This window comes from Geospiza fortis, unplaced genomic scaffold (genome assembly GCF_000277835.1).
Source record: "Geospiza fortis unplaced genomic scaffold, GeoFor_1.0 scaffold54, whole genome shotgun sequence".
Classification (NCBI taxonomy): Eukaryota; Metazoa; Chordata; class Aves; order Passeriformes; family Thraupidae; genus Geospiza; species Geospiza fortis.
Window position 1 is genome coordinate 3,431,939 of NW_005054301.1, and position 16,781 is coordinate 3,448,719.

The 16,781-nt window shown below is 33.7% G+C and overlaps 1 protein-coding gene across 1 annotated transcript in view; it reads left to right on the forward strand.

Moving 5' to 3' along the window:
* The window catches only part of CEP128 (centrosomal protein 128), a 97,786-nt gene that overhangs the window by 37,162 nt on the left and 43,843 nt on the right, over positions 1-16,781 (forward strand). Inside the window, exons 15-19 of the mRNA XM_031065378.1 lie at positions 1-193; positions 3,887-4,051; positions 6,906-7,079; positions 8,296-8,355; positions 10,051-10,243. Coding sequence (XP_030921238.1) covers positions 1-193; positions 3,887-4,051; positions 6,906-7,079; positions 8,296-8,355; positions 10,051-10,243 — 785 coding nt within the window. The remainder of the gene's footprint in view (positions 194-3,886; positions 4,052-6,905; positions 7,080-8,295; positions 8,356-10,050; positions 10,244-16,781) is intronic.

Below are 16,781 nucleotides of genomic sequence, written 5' to 3' on the forward strand. Positions count from 1 at the left end.
ATCTAGTCATGAAGAGATGATTTCAGCTAACAGGCAGCTGAAGATGGAAAGAGAAATTCACCAACAGGAGTTGGCAGATCTTAGATCAGAGTTACAAAATGTGAAAGTCAAACATGAACAAAATGTTCAAGAGCTCATGAAACTCCTTAAACAAGAAAAAGATGATGGAGAGGCTCAGATTAAAATGCTAAAGGTACTTATTGTGAAGAATTCCACTGTCAGACTTTCCCCCTCCTCCCACACACCCCACACACAGCCCCTGCCACTGAATGATGAAGGTAATAAAGCATGGGCTTTAAAGCACTTAACACGCATGTTATTGCAAGCCATTGTAAAAGTTTAAAGTTCAGGGTAAAAGTGTTACAGTACCAGTTTTAGGTCAAAATTTTAGTTCAAAAATAGTAAAATAGATATGATTAAAATAAAAGGAAATTTACGATGCTGTAATGTTTTAATATGGCAGGCAGGTGAAGTCCCAAGTGTCTGGAAAGGGGAAGCATTGTACCATACAGTCTTACCTGGGAAAATCATGGAACAAAACCTTTTAGAAGCTACACTAAAACCACATGGAGGACAGGGAGGTGATTTGAGGCAACACAGCTTCACCAAGGGCAAGTCCTGTCTGACCAACTCAGTGGCCTTCTCTGATGGAGTGACTACATCAGGGGACAAGGGAAGGGCTACAGTTGTCACTTGTCTGGCCTTCTGTAAAGTGTTTGACACAGTGCCCCACAACATCCTTCTCTCCAAACTGGAGAGAGATGGATTTGGTGGGTGGACTATTAGATAGATAATAAATTGGCTGAATGGTCACATTCAGAGGGTTGTGGTCAGTGGCTCAGAGTCCAGATAGAGTCCTGATGTACAGCAGTGATGAGTGGTGTCCCTCAGGGATCTGTGTTGGGACTAGTGTTTAGTTATGTAATGTGTCATTCATGACTTGATAATAATTCTTAAGCAATTGGTAGCATGGAAACCTTTAAGTGAAGAAAGCAATAAAAAAACCCCCTAGGTGGTTGTTAGTAGAAGGATCATTAAAATCAAACATTTTGACAGCAGTGCTTAACATTGTAGACCTAATTTTTAGTGTGTATGTCATTATTTAAGTGGTCTGTCCAAAAGTGGTTTTTTCTTTGGCAATGACATTGAAATTAAGATTTTACATTTGATATCAAGTGGGAAGAAGGAAAGTGTATTCTGGATGCAAATAAGAAAAAATAAGTTGATTGTGACTGTGTTTTGCTATGAAACAGCAAATCCTACAGTTAGGACCTTTTTATTTTTACTGATTGTTGAACCTAAACAGAGTATTAAAAAAATTCACTTGCATATTTCATTTATAGTTCCATGACTTCCCCAGAATCATAAATCCTAAATATATTTTTTAAGAGCAGAAGGTTTGAGGGAGATGAATTTTCTAAGATATTAGGGTAGGCAACTTTTTTAGAAGTATACAAAATGATATTGCACAATATTCTCTTAATTAAGAGACTATAAGTGAAAAAAAATAGAAAATCACATGTATCTCTAGGAAGATCTGATGAGAACATGTCATCCTGCAGGTGATTTGGTTACTTTTTGTCTGAACTCATCATTACATTGCATTTGGATTTCAATTTTATGGACATACTTTTCTTCTAAAGTAAGGTAAACTTAACATATATTTTATCTTTTTTCCCCCCCCTTTTTTTTTTAAGTATTTTGTTCTTAGAGCAGTGTTTGAGGAAATCCAACAGAAAAAGTTGGGTTTTTTTAAACCTATTATATTTTTTTTCAAGCTGCTAAGATTTTTTATCTAGCAACCAGTTGTCTTTTACTGTTACAGTAATAGTTGACCTTATTTATGCCTCAGCTGCATCCAACCTTTGTAACTGTTTTTGGAAAGGGATGTTCATATCCTGTCCAAAGATAGTTAAAGCTTTAAAAATAAAGGTTGGTTGAGACAGACTTGAGGAGTGAAGGGAAATTTAATATATTTGTAGAATCCAAAGCCTTCAACTTAAAGAGGATGCATTTATGAGTTACTTCCAGGAAATCAAGGGTAGAGAGTCCTGTGTTTAGAGAATTAACTTCTGCACAGATTGTAAAAAGAAGTGACTTTTGATCTTAGTTGTTCTTTCCTCTCTTGCCTACTCTGTATGGTATTTTCTGCCCCACTTTTGCCTTGTTTTCTGTAGTGCAGCACTGGATTGAAAAATAATTAAGTAGTTAAGGATTTTTTGGGGTAGTAGGGAAGGTACCATAAAAATATTGTATGATGCAAGAGAACTGGAGAAGAACATAGAGTTTTTTGAGATACCAGTGTTAAGAAGGATCTTACTGTTTCATTACTGAAGTTCTGATGCTTAAACTTTTAATTTGGCTTCTATTAGAACATCCTAAATAATTCCCAACCAATGCCTCTATGATGTCTTATTTAGTGTTTAAAAGGATTGATACACTAGGCATAGGAATTCAAGTGGTTTGCTTAGTGATCCCCATTTGGCTTTGTGCTCAGAAACTCTGGATCTGTCACCTAATTTTAATACATACCCTCATTTGCTTTAAAAACATGCTTGTTAGAATGATGACATTCAAAATTTCCTGCTGCCTGACAGTATGGAAGTATTTGAAGTATTAATCTTTAATCTAAACTTAGAGATATGTATCTATACATATTAAATTGTATATATGTGTATATTTCTTTTAAAATAGTTTTCTATACATTTTCCAATTGTGCCATTCCATTTTTCTTGAAGAGTATTAAATGTTGAAATTGGGTTCAATAAAGATCAATTAAATTATAGTCATATCTACCTTGTCATACTGGAAATTAGTAAGTATTGACTTTCTCTTCTGTGTCTCAAGGGTAATATAGGTGAAGGATTTTTTTCTTGGAATGTCTCCATCTGCATAGATGTTATAATGCAATTACCTTTAGTAGGAACTGAGAAGTTGATTTTTTATAAGCATATTCACAGAAAATGTTTTGGGCACTGCAGGCTTGTCTTTGTGGTCTTAAGTCTTTGTAGACTGTGAATGCCAAAGTTCTTTCTCAAATTGTCCTTTGGAAGAGTTTTTGTAATCCGTTTAGTGTCTAAATTAGTGTCTAGATCTAGTGTCTAAATTAATTCATAAAACTTCTCACCTTACTCTTCTTCCTCATAGAAGTTATATTTATAGTGTAATTGGGAAATAGAATTTTTGCTTTTCCTCAGAAAGAAATTTGCTTTCCAAGTTTATTTTTTGTTTAACTGCATCCCTCACATCATCTAATCTGAAATTGGTTTTGAGGAATGTGTGCATTAATTTGCTTCTTTGTCGTATTTTTAAAAATTTTCTAGATATTGTAGAGCATTTCTCAAATCTCTCATTTTCAGTCAATTATTTTTTTCACTGCAAACAAACATACTTTATTTACTCATAGTTTTGGGGCTTTCTAGATCCTTACATGAGTAGCATTAATCGTACAAAGTAATAGCACTAAATCCACACAAATCTAGAACTTAAAAATACTAAATCTTTGCTGTTGTTTCCTTGCAGATATAAATTTAGCATTGGTTCCTGAAACTAAATGAGTTTTAGACTTTCTGATTCCAAATTATTTTAGTAATGGAAAATCTGCATAAATACTAGGCTTCTCAGGATGATGTAAGCTGATGAGTGTAGCAGAGCTGAAATGAAGAACTTGAGACTTCTATTTTCTGCTTTTAAAACACTGTATGGTTCTGCAACTTTGTGATGCATGTTTTCCATGTTCAGATAAGTAGTTGCACTTAGTAGAACCTAATTTTTTACATTTATCATTTGGCAATAGTGTTCCATTAATATCAAACTTTAGAGTTTGGGTGTGTTTTAAAAATAACCTGTACAGTAACTTTGTCATCTTTTTTCCCTTTATCATCAGATGGAACTTTTAGAAGAGAAAAACATAGTCAAGGCTCAGTGTCGACAACTGGAAAAAATAAAAGTTGAGTGTGATAAATTGACAGAAGAATTAACCCAAAATGAGGAAGAAAATATAAAACTAAAACGGAAATGTGAGTTTGTAAAACAAGAACTGGAGAAAAAGGTAAAATTAACTGATTTTAACCATGATTTGTTTCTCTGCTGATAAATACCTAAAGTAAATGATGGATTATAGAAATAGATGGTAATCCTAGAAAACCCCAGCCTGTATGTATTAAAGAATACACCCAGTTGTAACATAGTACATGGTTTCTTTATGAATGAAAGAAGACAAAAATGCTTTGGCCGGATTATGAATGATATCCCTCCAAACATTTGCTAATATTATTTAGGACTAGAAATGTAAATCCTCTTACTTGTCTGATGTCTAATGTAGGTAACCAACAAATGTTTAATCAGCTACTGCTAGTTTTCTTCATATTTTTCTTCAAGGTGCAGTGGAGCTGTGAATAATTTAGAAATAATTTGAAGTAGATATGCAATGTAAGCATAGTAAAAGAAATTCTAAGTAATGTTGAGGTGGAAGATTTTTGGGTTTTGGGGATTTTCTTTTATAGTATAGAGTTAGAAAAACGTTAAATCTGGCATTTCTTTAGCTTGCTAAACTATCAGGAAGTGGTTTAAAAGCTCAACTTGTCAGACTAATAAAAAGTACTTAAAATGAAAATTCAAAAATGTGTTTTTTCTATGTTGGCATTTTAGTTGTATAATATCTATCATTAAGAAAATGTGTTTATAGGAAGGTACATGGGCTTCTGTAGTCTGTTGTATATTAGCTCCAACCTTACTTCATATTGGGAAGACACTCTTTTTGAATCAAAATAATCTTTTATCTCTAAATTGAAAAAGATCAGAGAAGGTTTTAAGCATGCAATCCTGTGGTCTCAGCTTTTGAAGGTAAAGGCAGATGGAAACTTCTATTAGCTTGCATTAATGGTTAACTTAAGAGAATAGTTGCTATTTTGGTTGTGTGGATTGTCAAAAGGGATGTTAGGATGGGAGAAATAATATTACCTCTTGAGAATTCTCATGCTAGCATACAATTGTGGCAACACAGCAGAAGCTTATTGTGTTACAGAGTATTTTATTTCTTTTCCATTATTTTTATACTTTTAACATTCTGTTCTTAATGCAAATACTAATTCAAAGGGGCGTAGGTATTATAGCTAGCTTAGATTTTTTTTAAGGAAAGGTGAAGGAGCAGAGCATAATAGTTGGTTTCTTTCCTTATCCTTCTGTGCACTTCTGAGTCATTAGTGACTTTTTTCCTCCTGTAAGCTCTGGATATAGAATGATAACGAATGTTGGCACATTCAGAAAATCAAGCAGATAAATAAAAAAATAAAGTTAGGTGTTCTGTTTTAGTCATGATCTTTGGGGATGAACTTTGACATGTGTTGGAATGCATTTAGTGAATAGTGGGGTAACAGAATACAGATACTGTAAATATATACAGTGCAATTTTATTGCTTTCAGAATACTAGTCTAGGTCAAAACTATTATTTCAACTCCCATCTTTATAGTACAGAAATACTGGAATCTGTCGATCTTAAAAAAAATCTTATGACTTCTTCAGTTTGAATAACTACTGTCCGAAGTATTTTTGTATTAGTTAAGTGAAAAAAATCAGACTGCTTATCAAGTATTGGTGTCTCACATTTGTAGGCCACCTATATTAAAAACACCTGTTTTGCTAGTAAAAATAAACACCTATACATATATATCTATACAACCTCCTGAAAGGAGATGGCAAGGTGGATGTTGGTCTTGTCTCCCAATTAGCAAGTGATAGAGCAAGAGAAAATAGCCTTAAGCTGTGTCAGGGGGGATTTAGATTGGATATTAGGAAAGATGTATTCAGGCATTGGAGCAGGCTGCTTAGGGAAGTGGTTGAATCACCACCCCTGGAGGTGTTCAAAAGACAGGTGCATGTGGTGTTCAGGGATATGGTTTAGTGGTGGACTTGGCAGTATGGGGTTTTTACTTGGACTCTATGATAACTGAGTTCTTTTCCAACATAAATGATTCTGTGATTCCATATATATCCCATTCATGGAACTTGGGTGTTAGACATTACCTAACTCTGCATTGGTGTCTCATAAGAGCAGTGTATGAAGATTTCTAACAAATAGACTTCAAACAGTTGTACCTTGTCGTCGTGGAGGTCCACAATTAATAAATTTTTTAAATCCTTGCTGTTCTCACCATTCTTGGTGCAACTCACAGTTAAAGTGTTTGTCCTTTGCTGCATTACATCCTCCTCATCTCAGCAGCAGACAGGTGTGTTTCAATTTCACTTATTCTCACAGGATAGGCTTTTCTGTATTATTTATAATGCACAATTCAATATTTTGTGTAATCTAGCAGCAGTTTTGTTTGGTTTTATGGTGGCTCTATCATGGATATAAAAGAAGATAACCTGAATTTTAGAAACACGTAACATATTTAATCAACTTTCTGACATTAGCTGATAACATAAAATACTTTCCTCAGTGCCACTCACTCTCCTATGAGATATTCTTTGAGTAGTTTGCCTTGGAGGGCACACTGACTGCCAATAAAATTTTCCTTCTGGGATCTCTTTTCTGATGATAGAGATTACATGCCTACAAGAGATTCAGGGCAAAAGATAATAATGGGAGTATTTAGTCTGGGCTCTTTTTCTGCTCATGAGGAGATTTGTATTAGAACATCTATTTTTGACTTTGAAAATAGGCTTCATGATTGTTGAGTTTGGATTCGGTAGCAGTTTCTTCATGACTGATTTACAGGATAATGAGGAGAACCAAGGGAGGAACTTACAAGTGCTACTAGAAGGTATTATTTTTCCATGGCAAGGAGTTGAACTTAGCATGACTGAGTATGGTTTGATTATGAGATTGAATGATACATGGCTGATGACATATATTATTAATGCAATTACTTAGCTTTGTTTTGTTTTTCCTTTTTCACTCCAGGAAAAACAGATCAGCAATGAAGATCATTTGAGAAAGATGAGTGAGGCCAGACTGCAGTTTAAAGATCAGCTACATCAATTAGAAATGGAACAGCAGTCCATTCTCTCCATAATAGGAAGTGAAATTGATGCTGCTTGTGAAATCTTTTCTCGGGACTCCATGGAGAAATTCAAAGTAATTCTAAGTTTTAAGTGTGCTACAGGTTTTGTTCTTTTCTTGATGAAAATTTGTAGTGGAACTTGTATGCGTTGTTTTCACTGTTGCATAGATAATCACTCTAACAGAATTATGGGTATTTAGCTGGTACAGAGAGACATTGCTATGTATTAGAGTGGGATACTATGAAGGACTGTCCATGCATTAGTTGGTACTGCTTTGTTATTTTTTTTTCTTTTTTTGAGAAATAGTTCTCCTTTTGTTTCTGTGAAAGGACCTTTTATTAGCCAAAATTTTGAGGTGGGTTTTCTTAGGCCATGTTCCTAGAATTGGGAAATCCTTAAGAAGGACCTAAAATGCTTTTCAAACTGAGAGAAAATGAAAGAAATTTTTTGTTAAAAATCACTTGTATGCTTTTTTTTTTTTATGTAGAGAACTGAATACTGAAAATGGAAAGAGTTTATACCCTCCTCTTTTAAGGAGCAGGTCCTTGTATCCAGAAAACTCAGACTCAAACTTTCAGGAAATTGGTAGCTTGCTGGAACTTTTTCTTTGCTATTTTGCTACTTCTCCTGCAACCCCTGTCTCCCTGCAGCTTTTCTTCTGAGCATTCTCATTTGCTCCCCTGGTACAGGAACCACTCTTGCTCCCTCCATATGATTCTACGTGACTGATCCTCTTAAATCAGCATTGTACATTTCTGAGAATAAAGAGAACAGACTGTCTGACTCAGCTTGTCGCCACACTTACAAGTGCTTGACCTAGTGGCTTTTTGGCCTTAGCTACAACCCAGAGTATGTTCAGATTACATCTTTTTTTTTGTCGCGCTGGTTTTTTATCACTGGCCAACTTAAACCAGTTCTGAGTGCAAGTTTTCGACTAGACAGTTAATGTGAAAAAAAAGTTAGTTTTGTGGTCCTGGTTTGAATTTTTTTCTTTTTTAAAGGTAAGCATCTTCCTTTTTAATATTGTTCCTCTGCCCAGTACTTCAGGTATTGCTAGGGTTTCTGAAAAGTTTCACCCTTTACTTTAAGAAGTTGCTGCTACAACTTGGGTAAGGAGGAGGAATTTGATGGATAAATATTTGTATTGAGAGAAGTCAAGTACTGGGCTTAATCTTCCTTGATAAGAAATGTATTTCTTTGGTGAATTTCCAGTAAGCAGAAAAGACTTTCTTCCTTCTATGCCTAATTCCCATTTTATGTCTGTTTCTTTTTCACCTGCTTTTTCATAGGCAATATCCCTTACACCAACAGTACTGCACGATCCTCATCGCTGGTTAGCAGAAACAAAGGTAATAGTCAAACCTCCTGAAATTTTACTGAGTAAGCTAATATTCAGCATATTTTATGGTGTAAGTGGGAGGTGTCCCTACACATATCAGTGGGCTGGAAATAGATGATCCTTGAGGTCCTTTTCAGCCTTTTCAGTCCTAACCCTATATTACAGCTGAGTGAGTGGGTGAGTCTGTGAATGGATGGATCTGATTTAGTTGAAAGTCCATTTAAAATGGCACTTCAAGGGTAAAAGGAAAAATACAAAAGCATTCCTTTGGCAATTATTCTGATATTTCCAGACTGTTATTTCAATGGATAGAATAATTTTCCAAATGTTTCTATCAAGAAGAAATAGTCATCTCTATAGCAAAATAAATAGCAATGTTGTTTTCACAAAAAAAAGGCATTGAAGTAAGAGCAGTGATAGCCTTTAGATCTGGTTAAAATTTTTTCAGTAAAGCATGAGAATGTATTCAGGAGGTTAAGTTTCTTTAACAGCGTTATCACAAGGCTAGAATGATTTTAAATAAGGCTGGTATTTGTTCAGTCTAAAATATATTAGATTGGATTCTTGGAAAATGAACGATTTTTCTTTCCCCATTGAAGCTTTCAAATCCTATAATATGGGGGCACACATGCTTGAGAACATCTTCAGGGTGATGACTGTAACTCATAAGTCTTGCCTTTCATTTTGCAGCTTTCCTCCAGCTCCGTTAGCTCACACACACAGCACATTTCTTACCCAATATCTTTTAAAAGAAGGAAATTTCTCATGAATAAAATAGATCACAAACTGTGGAAGACAACTGATGGTTTTGGTTCATATAGAAAAGTCAAAGCCACAGGAGAATTGACATAAGGAAAAAAAATTGAAAATGTTTGCATGTAAGAGAAGGTTATTCATGGCATGTGGTCTGTGTAAGACTTGTAGAGCAAGAAAGACTTCCACTATAAATAACAGAAATAAGATTGGAATTAAAGGAGAAATGTTCTGGAGGAAGTGTTTTCTTCATTTGAAAAAGTGACACTGACATATTATTAAAAAGAACTTTCAAAGACCACCTATTAACGCTTTGCAAACCTAAGTTTGTTTAGCTGCTAGAGGGAAGTTTAGAATGAATGACTGCTTAAAGTGCCACTTTTATTTTCTTTTGCTTTTCAATAGACTGTGTGAAAGTTTCCATATTGTATTCCATTTCATCACTTCTAGATTTACTAAATTGATCACAACCTTATCAATGAGATCTTTTTCTCCTCTGAGTGAACCTTAAATATTGACTTTTGCTGACTAGAATGGATTGATGTCACTTTTTTAGAAAGGGGAAATATTTTTAAATTCTGCCAACATTAAAATGAGAGAAAAAGGTGCTCTGAAAGGAAGGCCTATCTCTTGGGTATCTATGTGTGCACTAATTCAATGTGAATTTCCATATCTACCCTAGCAAATTCATGCTTCTGATTTAAAAGAAATAAAATAATATAAAATAAAATCACTTTTCACGTATAATTATCAACCAAAATATGTCTTTTGGGTCTCTTGAAAATCAACGTATGTTCTCTTGATATATCTGAATGCCCTCTGTTATTATTGTTCAGATAGCTACAAATGAGTAATCTGTGACTCCAAAGATAATTTGGTCAGTGAACATTTATGTCCTCTTATTTTTATTAGAATTTTTTACTTTTTATTGTACCTTTTGTTTTAAATGTAGACTAAGCTTCAGTGGCTGTGTGAGGAGGTAAAGGAAAGAGAAAGTAAGGAAAAAAAGCTGCGATGCTCCTTGCTGCAGAGCCGAGAACAGCTCAAGCACTTTACACAGATAAAGGAGACTGAGCATCAGTCTCTCTTTAAACAGATTAAAAACCAAGAAAAACTTTTGGAAGAAGTTCACAGAGAAAAAAGAGGTATGTTATGGATTCCTTTTTTGTTAATAAAAGGGATAAAGAATTTAATATTCTATTAATTATAATTTCCATGGCACAGTCATTTTATCAACTAATTATTTCAAACTGCAATGGGCTAGTGCTAACCAAGAATAATGTTTTGTTTGTGGTTTTTTGTTTTCCCTTGCTTACAAAAAAGGCAAATGCAATCAGCTATGTTTCAAACCAATACAGTGGCTGAGTAACACACGAGTTTACATCATGCACTGTGGATAGAGAAATTATTTCCCAGCTGTGACATCTGAAACATTGCACGACCTGGGCAAAAAGGGATTATACAAGAGGCTGAGGCAGTCTGAGTTAGACTGCTATTGCATAGCTCACTGTGACATGGTATGATCTTTCATTGTATTCTGTTCCCTCAGTTTTGGAAGAAAGGTGTCACCTTCGAGATTTTCTTCAGAAATCTTGTTCTGGCCTTTATTCAGGACTCCATACTTATAGAACTGGGCAGAATAAGTATTCTCTTTGATTATTTTGTTCATTGTCACTTTGTGCTGATTGATGCAGGTTCAGATAAGTGTAAACCTCTAGTAAGTGTAGTTACAGCTTCTAGCAGTTGACTTGTTGAAAATGTGAATTGCAACAAAAAACAAAACTGCTTGGTTTTGGCAAGAACAAAGTTAATTCTCTTCCTAGTAGCTGAAACATGCTGTATTCTGTATTTAATATGGATAGTAATGTTGAAAACACGCTGATGATTTAGTTGTTACAATCTAAGTCAAGCAGTTTTCAGTTTTCCATGCTCAAATAGTGAGGTGGTGCACAAATAGCTGCAAGGGAACATGGGCAGGCCAGGGGAACTGGCAAAGGTATATTCCATGTATTAGAATATTATTCCCAGTGTACAAACACAGGAGAGTTGTCTGGGATGAGCCAGTCAGAGCTGGTGAAGGGGCTGGACATTGCTTGGTGGTGAGCAGTGATACTGTACATCACTTGTGTTTTTTTAAATTTTATTTTTATCTTTTTTGACATGTACATGTCATGACTGCATGTGACAGTGTATGCAAGAACAATGGATTTATAATCTCCACGTGAGTTCAATTGGTTTGTTTTACAGTCATGTCAGTTTAGATTTTTCTTTTTAATTTGAAAATTATGATCTTCCTTATGCCAATAATCAGTTATTTTTTAGAAGTTGTAGAAGATAGAGAAATAATAGAATGCATATCTCTTAATCTGCGTTTTGAGTACTATCATTTACCAAGGGATACATTTAAATGTTTAAAAGGGGTTTTTATTAAAAAAAGGGTGCAAAACAGAATCTGACTTTTTTATCTTGAACAAATACTCTTACACACTGAATGAAAAGCCCAGCCGTGATTATGAAGCAAGTAATACAAGAATGTAAACATGTAAATAGCTTAATGGATAAGTGACTTGAACATGGGAATTGGAAAAGCTATTTTCCCAGAGAGAAAAAAGAAAACGCAGCTAAAAGCATAAAAAAGGTGTTAAGCCAAAAGGAGAAAGCAATCCATCAAAATGATAAAAAATTTAAATTAAGGATACAGAACACTGGTTGGCTTTTCTTACTTAAGCATTAAAAATGGAAGTATTTACACAATACTAAGGCACCCAGTAATGAAATTATTGGATGCCTTAGTAATGAAAAGGCAAATCCCAGGTACAGGAATAAAGCAAATGAAGGCAGAATGTATTTAATTGATTAAAAAAGCCTTTCACTTTTTTTTTTAAACACCAAAGTATCCTTTAAGGTATTGCTAAATAAAATAGATATTCAGTCAAATTTGATCAAATAGATGAAAATATTTTCTGTTGCAATGATGCAGATTTTAGATGGAGCATTTTATCAGATTCTGTGAATAACCATGAATATCCATGGATGTGGTTGACTGTTCCCACTGACACAAACCGCTTGTCTGAGTACCTGATATAGTCTGAAAATAGTCCATTAGTTTAAGTTCATATAAATCAAAACTTATGAAAATGAGACAGAGAAATTGTGTTCTCAAGAAATTGATTTTTTAAATTTCCTTTCTGTGGATCTGATGTAATTTATTCATGGAGTTTTTTGGGGAGAACGAATAAAAAGAGAGATTTATGGTGGACATATCAAAAGTAGCTGTCATAAATATTTAAATTGCTTTGTTGATGAACATGTTTAAGGAAGTTTTATTAGCTTAAATAGATTTACTAAAACATTTAACTATGTATTTTTTTGTCTTTTCCTTTCACCAAGGCATTTGTAAATACCTGGAATATTGTAGGCTTTTAAAACCTCCTTACAAATCTCTGTAGAAGTGTTATCATTATCACAGTGGTACCTGTCGTGGTAGAAACTGGCTGTCCATGTGGTATAATCCTGACAAATACAAATAAGCTAATGGAGAGAATCATCCATGAGAGAATATGAATGAAGCAAAATACAGTTGTGAAGCACAGAGTTTCAGGATTGCTTGCAGAGTAGCAGAAGTTTCATAGTTATCTGGTGATGCTTCAAGATCAGCTACATTTGTCTTCTATTCTTGATAAGAGTACCATGATGGAGAGTTTAGAATTTCAGAAGTCTAGCAATATTTATAAATACTGAAGAGCTGAAGAGGATGTGACTTCTGATTTCAGGTTTGAAGATTGGTACTTTGGATGCAGTTCACTACTTAACAATGTATTTATCTTAGCTAGCATGCTACACAATGGGATATTTCAGTAACAACTTGGATTCTGTGTTTCATCTTGGAGTGATTTTGGTCTTAGAATCAAATGTATTGCACTAGGTATTCAATATGTTAAGAAAATAGACGAAGGTCTGAGGAAATAAAGTGCATAAGTTCCAGTTTCTTAACTAAGAATTTAATTTGCATTCTGGAATCACTGAGCATGCCATGGTGTTCTTAAGAACACTTTAAAAATTAGTTTAGGTAAAAAGAATTTTATTTTTATTATTTTTTAATGCCATTGTCAGCAGTTTTACCCAAGACCTGGCACAAATTTCTTTCATTTATTGCATCTCTATATGATATAACCAGACGGTGTAGTCTGAAAAGCTCATCATTCAAATCAGTGAAAGTCTGTATTTGATCCTGGGTGGACCCAATAGTTTTATAAACTCAGATATACTTTAATTGCCTTTCCAAGAAAATCTTGGAATATATTGACATGTATATAGCTAGACATAATATGTTATATAGTGGCGGACGTGAAGTCTGCACAGTTCTTTTGTTTCAGGATAATATACTGCTACTTCAGAGAAGACACGGACAGTCAACAAATAAATGTTTAGCAAAATAAAACCGGACATATTTGGGAAGACCATATCTGTTCCTTTTTTAATGAAACAATGTTAGTATGGCTGTAGTGATGTAAGAAGAGATGCATTGCTTGCATTTACACGACTGATTTAATTTATCTCAAAATATTCTGCAAAAACTGTTTTACACCAATCCCAGGTGATGCAGGACATATTCTGTATCACTTCTCAATGTCTACTGAAATAATGCTCTACAATCACATTTGAATTATTGGATATTTAGAATCTCTTTTATAGGTATAACATAACATATATACATTTATACTGCTAAGTAAAGCTTAGGAAGGTAGCAGCTGTAGTCCTGAGCTGTGATAGACTAATATTCAATGCCTTTGTCACAGCTACAAAACCATTCTGGGCAAATGTGTGGTGTTTTTCTTAATGTATTAAGTTTATCACTCATACATTTATCATTGTGCGTTGTCTTATATTTGAGGATACAAAAATCCAATTTTGAAAGACATTTTAGCTGGTTTTAGTGGTTGTGTCAGCTCTATGAATCATACAGTTACCTTTAGTTTCTTCACTTTAAACAAGTAGAATTTACAAAGATTTTGGGAAGTGATTCCTGAAGCAAGACATCAGTTTATTTTAATTTCTTTTTTTTCTGTTATGTTCAGTCAGGATTATCTGTTATTCAACTGCTGTGGATAATGTAAACTCAAAAGAGCCTGGTATATTAAAGTAGATTGAAAATGTAGGTAAAACCTTGCTTTGACAAAACCTAATCTTTCAAATTATATTTCTATTTATTCTGTTTAAAGTCAGGAAGTCCAATTTTTGTTTGAGTCAGGAACACTAAAGCAGAAGGAGTAAAAATTTAAAATAAGAAACAGTATAGTACATTCAATGTAAATATACTGACACTGAGCAATCTCTGCTATTAAACTGAGGAACAGGATGAGATTGGAAACCTGTGAAAATCAAAACAGTGTAAAATCTTTCTATTATGACCTGTTATGTTCATTAAATAGTAAAGTACATATGCTGTTTTGAAGATAACTTTAAGCCTGAATCTGCCCTTTCAGCTTTGATTCTTTCTTTTTTATTAAATTTCTTTTTCTCATATATTGCATGATATTGCCCTTATATGAACAGGAGTCCTTTCTGTGGCAACAAGAAACATCACAAGGTATTTTCAGGTCATCTTTTATTGAACAGTGGATGGGAGCATCAACTAGAGAGAACACTCTTTTAAGCATACAGGAAGGAATCTGAAGGATTTCAGAGAAACTTTTCATAGTACTTGGTTTTCATAGTGAGCTTCAAAATGCATAAAGTTGAAAATCATTACTATTGAAATAATTTATTTCTTCTTAATAGTGTTCTTGCCCTTTAAATAATGCTTGGTTTTTTTAATGTGATGGGGGAAGGAGGAGGGAGGACTTCTAAGTTATTTTTAAACTTTGCCAAAATGAACCTGCGTTCAGAGTCTTAGAAGAATGGAAATAAACCCAAATTATTTAGAAATCCTGCCCTGTGGAATCTTTTTAATCAGAAAACTGGAAATATCTAACTGGACATGCATTGCTGTCATTATTTATTTGTTTTCTGGAACCATTTTCATTTGACATTATCTTTTTATGCTCTCATAAAAATATGGCTGCCATTGTAAAAAAGAGAAGGTAAGAGATGGGATCAAACTGTAGCTAAGATGTTTTTAAGACTTCCTTTGATTTCTTTTTTCTTTCTGAATCACATACTTTAGATGATTATCTGAAACTTATGTATAGTTTTTTGGTGTGGAAAGCATGATGAGTCCTTAAAGTTAGTGAGTTTGTGCTGCTCATTAACAGTAAGAGACTATATTTATTAGATTTATTTCTTGGTTTGCCTGCACATACCAGAAACTAAACCAAAATTAACAAAAGTAACTGGGGGATGGGGATTCAGTGTATATTAAATAATTTAAATATATTATTTCATTTTTTCTTTCTTTTGTGAATTATGACTTTTTTCTTTAAACCAAGCTAAAATAGCTGGTGTTCTATGAACTAGTGGTTTTTTTTTTTTTTTTACAGCTGTTGAAATGATGGCATTGGACTCTTTATAAGCACAATTGCAGCTTAATACCGATTTAACACTGTGTAATAAAGGAATCTTGTAATCAGCTGTACAACTTTATCAGGACTCCTTGAATTAATATGAAAGGTGCTGTGATGCTTTCAGGTTATGTACTATGTTTCTGTACCAAATTGATATCACCATTTTACAGCTATTAAATTCTAAAAACCCAACCAAAAAAACCCTACCCCAAGCAACACAGGCACTTCCACACTTGTCTTGAATTCAATATTTTTCTGAGAAGTATGTAACAGAAGCATGCTACCTGTCATTTATTCTTCTTTAGGTAACAATGACATCCTGAAGAAACTCATCAATATCTGAGAAGATGTCAGTTTATTTAAATAATATGCTGTCTTATAGGAAATAAAACTGAACCAAGGGCTCTATGTTCCTCTCCTGTTGTGCCTATTCCCTTGGTCAAAGCTATGTTATTCTAAAATACAAATGAATCATGTTTGAAATTTGAACAGAAATGAAAAAAAATGCTATCTATGATTTAGTATAGTAAAGTTTTTGAAATTAAAGAAGTATTCAAAATCTTGCATCTTGCTATGTCATAGATGCAATGTCTTTCAAAATTAGTGCTTGTTGTAATGGTTTTGCCTAGAATTTTTCAGGCTGTAACAGAGTATGATTTTCAGTGTAGTTCATTGCTATGTTAAGAGCTTGTATATCCTTTCAGCTAACGTATGTAAGATCCTTTTTTTCCTAAAGCGAGTCCTAATGATGTGGTATATTTGGAAAACTGAAGTTTAAGTGCTAAGTCAGTACTAAAAATTTCCTCACTTTGACAAAGAAATTTTTTGTCAGTACCATAAAATTCCTCACTTTGACAAGAATTGGTCATCAGTAAAACCAATTCTTAATGTTGACTGTATACAACAAAATAATTGTAATTATAGAATATACATTTAAAGTGAATTCTTGAAAAGAAAAGGAAGTCTAGCTGGTTTTGGGTTTTTCTATATAAAAACTAAATTAAATAAATGATATTTATTCTGTTTGCCCATTTTTTTCTTTCTAGTGGGTTAAATATGACAAATTGCTAGGTTGAATATTTACTCTGATCAGTGTGTTCAAGGTAATAACTGTCTATATCTAACATCTTTTTTTTTCTTCTTGTTTTTTTTTAAGAAAATTGGAACATGATTGATACTT